Source organism: Nycticebus coucang, chromosome 2 (genome assembly GCF_027406575.1).
Source record: "Nycticebus coucang isolate mNycCou1 chromosome 2, mNycCou1.pri, whole genome shotgun sequence".
Taxonomy (NCBI): domain Eukaryota; kingdom Metazoa; phylum Chordata; class Mammalia; order Primates; family Lorisidae; genus Nycticebus; species Nycticebus coucang.
The window spans coordinates 112,208,210-112,214,209 of record NC_069781.1 but is presented as its reverse complement, the minus strand read 5'-3'; the positions used below and the strand labels follow the sequence as shown (position 1 = coordinate 112,214,209).

At 46.7% G+C, this 6,000-nt stretch overlaps 1 protein-coding gene across 1 annotated transcript in view; it reads left to right on the top strand.

Moving 5' to 3' along the window:
• The first annotated feature begins 227 nt into the window (after positions 1-227).
• Positions 228-6,000, top strand: part of LOC128598200 (uncharacterized) — a 28,070-nt gene continuing 22,297 nt past the window's right edge. Inside the window, exons 1-2 of the mRNA XM_053608547.1 lie at positions 228-308; positions 788-999. Of these exons, the coding sequence (XP_053464522.1) occupies positions 228-308; positions 788-999 (293 nt within the window). The remainder of the gene's footprint in view (positions 309-787; positions 1,000-6,000) is intronic.

The window sequence follows — 6,000 nt, the reverse complement described above, 5'->3', positions numbered from 1 at the left end:
CATACCTGGACAGTCCCGAGCTTCATCACATCTGCAAAGCCCTTTTGCCCAGTGAGGTCACACTCATGGGCCATAGGGACTAGGAAGTGGCCATCTCTGGGGCCCCTGGCAGCCCAGTATAGTGGGAAGCACCTGTTGCTCTGGGCGGGGGTGCAGGAGAAGGTCCACAGGCATAGACAGTTTCTGGCTGGCTTTGCACTGGGCAGTTCTGGAGTGTTCCAGACAGCATGGATCCTCAGGGGGAACTGTGTGCCCAGGCCGGCAGCCGTGTGTGGGGAGGGCCCTGCCTGACCGTGCAGAGGCAGTGGGTAGGTACTGGGGTAGGCAGCCTAGCAGTGTGGGGTGGGTGGGTGAATGTGAGCCGTGGAGGGTGGAAGGAGGCAAAGGGAGGCTGAGAGCCGGCAGCCCACCCTGATCCGTCGGGACTGGCCCCTGTGGGCCCCCAGGGAACTGTAGGGTCACTGTACCTTTTCGTCCTCTTCACAGGACTGCTCACTGCCTCTCGCTTTGTGCTCACCCTCTCAACCCCCAAGGCCCACATCTAAACTGACTCACCTATGTGCACCCTGACCACTCCGGGCATGCCTGCAGCTCTCTCCTCTGAGAACTGCCTCATCCAAATGGCTGTAGAAGGGGCCGCTGCTGCTGGACTCACAGGGCAGTCATTTACAGACGGCACTGGGGTGGTCTGTGACCTCCTGGCCTGCCTTATTTCACATTTTAAGGAATTCATGTTGATTTCAGGATGACTGTGGCACAGCCCCAAATTGCCTTCAGACAACTGTAGGCCTTGAGCTTCGCCCAACAACTAACTCCTCCTCTAGCCCAAAGGAGGTGTCCCCTGGTCACAGATGAGATTCCCTGTGAACTGACCTTCCACCTGGCCCCCAGGCCTGGCAGCAGCAGGAGCCACCTACTTCTCCTTAAACCCCCTTGGTGCAATGCAACTGGACACACGTGGGGAGCCCGGCAGGTCCCTGGAGATGAGGAGGACAACAGGTGAGTGCCAAGTGCCCGGCAGCTGTGCTGAACTGTGGTCCCCATCTGGCTGGCTTCCTGTGCTCTTCTGCCCTCTTGGCACCGGGCTAGACAACCCGGCCCTCCCCACCTGGGGGTGTCTAACCCAGGGCTGGCGAGAGTGGAAACACTGTGGGTGAGGTGGCACAGACGGTCTCTGCACAAGGGGCATGTGCATGTGTGTGAGAGTGTGTGTGAATGTGTGAGAGAATGTGGGTGTGTGTATGAGTGTTTGAAAGTATGTGTGAGAATGTGTGTGTATGAGTGTGAGAGTGTATGTGTATGACTGCCTGTGTGAATGAGTGTGTGAGTATGTGTCAGTGTGAGAGGACGTGTATATGTCAGTGAATGCGTGTGTGTGAGAGTGTGAGTGAATGTGAGTAGGTGAGTGTGTGTGTGAGTGTGAAAGAGAGAGAGAGAGTGTGTGTGTGTGTGTGAGAGAGAGAGAGAGAGAAAGAGAGAGAGAGTGTGTGTGTGTGTGTGTGTGAGAGAGAGAGTGTGTGTGTGTGTGTGTGAGAGAGAGAGTGAATGTGAGTAGGTGAGTGTGTGTGTGTGAGTGTGAAAGAGAAAGAGAGAGAGAGAGTGTGTGTGTGTGTGTGTGTGTGTGAGAGAGAGAGAGAGAGAGAGAGAGAGAGAGTGTGTGTGTGTGAGAGAGAGAGTGTGTGTGTGTGTGTGTGTGCCCTGGCTGTGAAACTGCTGGCTGTGCTTTGTGTTCTCTCTGAGGTCAGCAGTGCCCAGGACCCTCCTCGCACCCTTCCATGGGCAGCTGGACCTTCTCGTGGCCTGAGCTCTGCTTCCCCCTTTCCCAAACTTGGCAGGTGAGAAATCCCTCCTGCCAAACCACAGAGATCAGACACGGCCGTTTGCTGGCAAACACACCTTCCAGGGCCAGACTTCTCTGGCTGCAAGATGGGTTTATCACAAAATCAAATATCTCATTGAAGTTTCCAGGGTTTTGATTGTTCTTGCAAATGTGGTAAAGGCGGGGTTGGCGGGTTTCAGAGGAATGGAAGCAGGTTGTGGTCTGTTAACTGTAAAATAAAACCTTCTGGGAAATCAAAAATAGACAACAAATAGGAAATAGAAAACCTGATCATCAGCGGGTAAGTGATGGCAGGACCCGGGCTGGGCCTGCTACCAGCTCCCTGCAACACCACAAAAAAAGAAAGAGCACATTGTTTCCAGTCTGCTCCGTGGGAGAAGGTTGGCACTAAGGAAAACGAAAGAAGTCGGAAGCTCCCTTGTAAGATCTGAGCAGAGAAGGGTCACTGTGCCCAGGCGTGCCCATGGTACTGCTGTAGGCGTGCCCAACTCAGCAGCAGAGCCACATCTGGCCCCTGTGCTGCCATGGCTCCCTTCCTCCTGGCCGCCCCTCTAGAGTCCTCTGTCTGCCTTGGTATCATTCTAACAGGTCATACTGCCCAGGCAAGCATCTCCTGCCGTCTTCTGGGGCACTGATCAAAACCCCCCTCTTTTTCACTCAGATAAGCTTAGGAACAACTTTGGTGTCTTTAAAACCATTTTAAACATTGACTGTAACACCTGACACCTCCAGAACTGCCGCCGAGCCACACTCCAGAGCTGATGTCCAGCATCACTGGGTTGCAAACAGCCTGTGGGCAAAGAACCAATTCTTTTTGGCTTCTCCCCGTCCCCCTTGGACCAATGCTTTGGTAAAACATGGCAGGCGGGGATTATGAAATGCAGGCCTGTGCTCTGATCCACAGAGCAGGAGATGCCTAAGCTCCTGGCTGCGTGCTCCGAAGGCTCACTCTCCTTCGCGGAGCAGAGCCCAGATACTCCCCGCATGTTCCTATTTCAGCCATGAACAACCTTTTCATTTTTTTCTATAAACCACTGGGGCTGTCAAACTGCCAGCCACAGAGCGGTTTGTCAGACCACGCATCCTGGCTGTCACGGTGGTCTTTCCCTTCCTTAGGAGGGCGCTCGAGGGTGTTGACTGTTGGGCATTGCATGACCCTGGCCAGTTCGTACAGAGTTGCTTGTGGAACTGAGTTTTATTCTCCAGGTAACACGCTGATTCTTACTCACTGCAGGCATTCTCATTTTACTATCACAGACGTTCTGAGCATGAAGGTCACATAGTCACTCCATGGAGACCATGACAAGAGCATCTGTCACAGTAGAAACCATACCGCCTTCTTCAAAGAATTCACATGAATACCTTATGAAATTCTGCTTTATCTGCTGGTTAGCACAAGCAGGGGCCTGGTTTTCTCCTGGTGTTTTTTCTGTATCCTTCATCACCTACAAGTCCCTTCCCAACATTGTAGAGTCCTAGTTACTATCATTGGATTTCTGCTAAACTGATAATTTGGTGTTTCTTTGCCCAGATTTAGGGTTTCTTTCTCTTTTTTAAAAAATAATTTATTATCAAATTTGGCAAGCTCTTAAAACACATTGTGGCATGAAGTTTGACATTGTTAGGTTGGGAGTTGAAGCTGGTTCTCATTGGCTTTCGTGAGTCGTTTCTGTCGCGGCAGAGCTGGCACACTCTTTGAGATGCTCCTGAGAGTGTCAACTGGTTAACCTCAGTGCCTTTTTTTTTTTTTTTTTTTTTGCAATTTTTGACCCGGGCCAGGTTTGAACCCGCCACCTCCAGTATATGGGGCTGGCACCCTACTCCTTTGAGCCACAGGCTCCTCCCTTAACTTCAGTGCTTTAAGGGGGTGCATTTTTTGGTAGGGGGCAGCAGTGTTTTCTTATGTTTTGGTGTGAGGTTATGCTGGTCCCATAAAACAGGTGTTTGAGGTGTTGTTCCCTCTTCCTCTGTTTGCTGGTGGCATTTTCTTTGAATGTTGGACAGAATTTAGTTGTGAAACCATTTGGGCTGGGAAGCTTTGTGATGACAAATTCAATTTCTTTGATGAATTTATTCATATTTTCTCTTTCATCTTGCGTAAATTTTGGTAAATTATACTTTTTAAGGAATTTGTCCACTTTACTAAGTTGCCATGCTGATTGGCATAAAGTTATTTACAAAATTGGCTTATTGTCCCTTTAATATTTGTAACATCTGAAGTAATAACCAGCCTTTCATATCTGATATTTGTGATTTGTGTTTTTTATTAAATCGTATCTGTATACATTAATGCATTTATGGGGTACAATGTGCTGATTTTATATACAATTTGGAATGCTTACACCAAACTGGTTAACATAGCCTTCACCACACTTTCTTACTGTGTTAAGACATTTATACTCTACACTTAATAGATTTGACATGTACCCTTGCAATATGCACCATGGCTGTGGTTCCCTCCCCCATTTACCCTCTCTCCATCCAACCTCCCCCCTTTCCTCCCCCTCCTCTTCCCTCCTTCATCCTGGGCTATAGTTGTGTTTTATCTCTGATACGAAAGTGTGGGTGATTATACACTGGTTTCATAATAGTACTGAGTTCATTGGATACTTTTTCTTACATTCTTGAGATACTTTACTAAGAAGAATATTTTCCAGCTGCATCCATGTAAACATAAAAGAGATAAAGTCTCCATCAATTTTTCCCCCTTATTTTTTTTATTAATATTAAATCATAGGCGTGTAGATTAATACAATCATGGGGCACCATACACTGGTTTTATAAACAGTTTGACACATTTTCATCACACTGGTGAACATAGCCTTCCTGGTATTTTCTTAGTTATTGTGTTAAGACATTTACATTCTACATTTACTAAGTTTCACATGTATCCTTGTAAGATGCACCGTAGGTGTAATCCCACCAATCACCCTCCCTTTACCTATCCTCCCCCCTCCCTCCCCTCCCTCTCCCGTTTCCCCATATTCTTAGGTTATAACTGGGTTATAGCTTTCATATGAAAGCCATAAATTTGATTCATGTAGGGATGAGTACATTGGATACTTTTTCTTCCATTCTTGAGATACTTTACTAAGAAGAATATGTTCCAGCTCCATCCATGTAAACATGAAAGAGGTAAAGTCTCCATCTTTCTTTAAGGCTGCACAATATTCCATGGTGTACGTATACCACAATTTATTAATCCATTCGTGGATCGATGGGCACTTGGTCTTTTTCCATGACTTAGCAATTGTGAATTGGGCTGAAATAAACATTCTGGTACAAATAACTTTGTTGTAATGTGATTTTTGGTCTTCTGGGTATATACCTAGTAGAGGAATTATAGGATTGAATGGCAGATCTATTTTTAGATCTCTAAGTGGTCTCCAAACATCTTTCCAAAAGGAACATATTAATTTGCATTCCCACCAGCAGTGTAGAAGTGTTCCCTTTTCTCCACATCCAAGCCAACATCTCTGGTCTTGGGATTTTGTGATATGGGCTAATCTTACTGGAGTTAGATGGTATCTCAAGGTAGTTTTGATTTGCATTTCTCTGATGATTAAAGATGATGAGCATTTTTTCATATGTCTGTAGGCTGTGTGCCTGTCTTCTTCAGAGAAGTTTCTCTTCAAGTTCCTTGCCCAGCCTGCAATGGGATCACTTGTTTTTTTTTTCCCTATACGTTTGAGTTCTCTGTGGATTCTGGTTATTAAACCTTTGTTGGAGACAGAACCTGCAAATATCTTCTCCCAACCTGAGGGCTCTCTGCTTGCTTTACTTACTGTGTTCTTGGCTGTGCAGAAGCTTTTTAGTTTCATCAGGTCCCAGTAGGGTATTTTTGAAGCTGCTTCAATTGCCCTGGGAATCCTCCTCATAAAATACTCACCCAGACCGATTTCTTCAAGGGTTTTCCCTGCACTCTCTTCTAGTATTTTTATAGTTTCATGTCTTAAGTTTAAATCTTTAATCCAGTGAGAGTCCATCTTAGTTCATGGTGAAAGGTGTGGGTCCAGTTTCAGTCTTCTACAGGTTACCAGCCAGTTCACTCAGCACCATTTGTTAAATAGGGAATCTTTTCCCCACTGACTGTTTTTAATTGGCTTGTTAAAGATCAGATAACGGTAAGTAGCTTGGTTCATCTCTTGGTTCTCTATTCT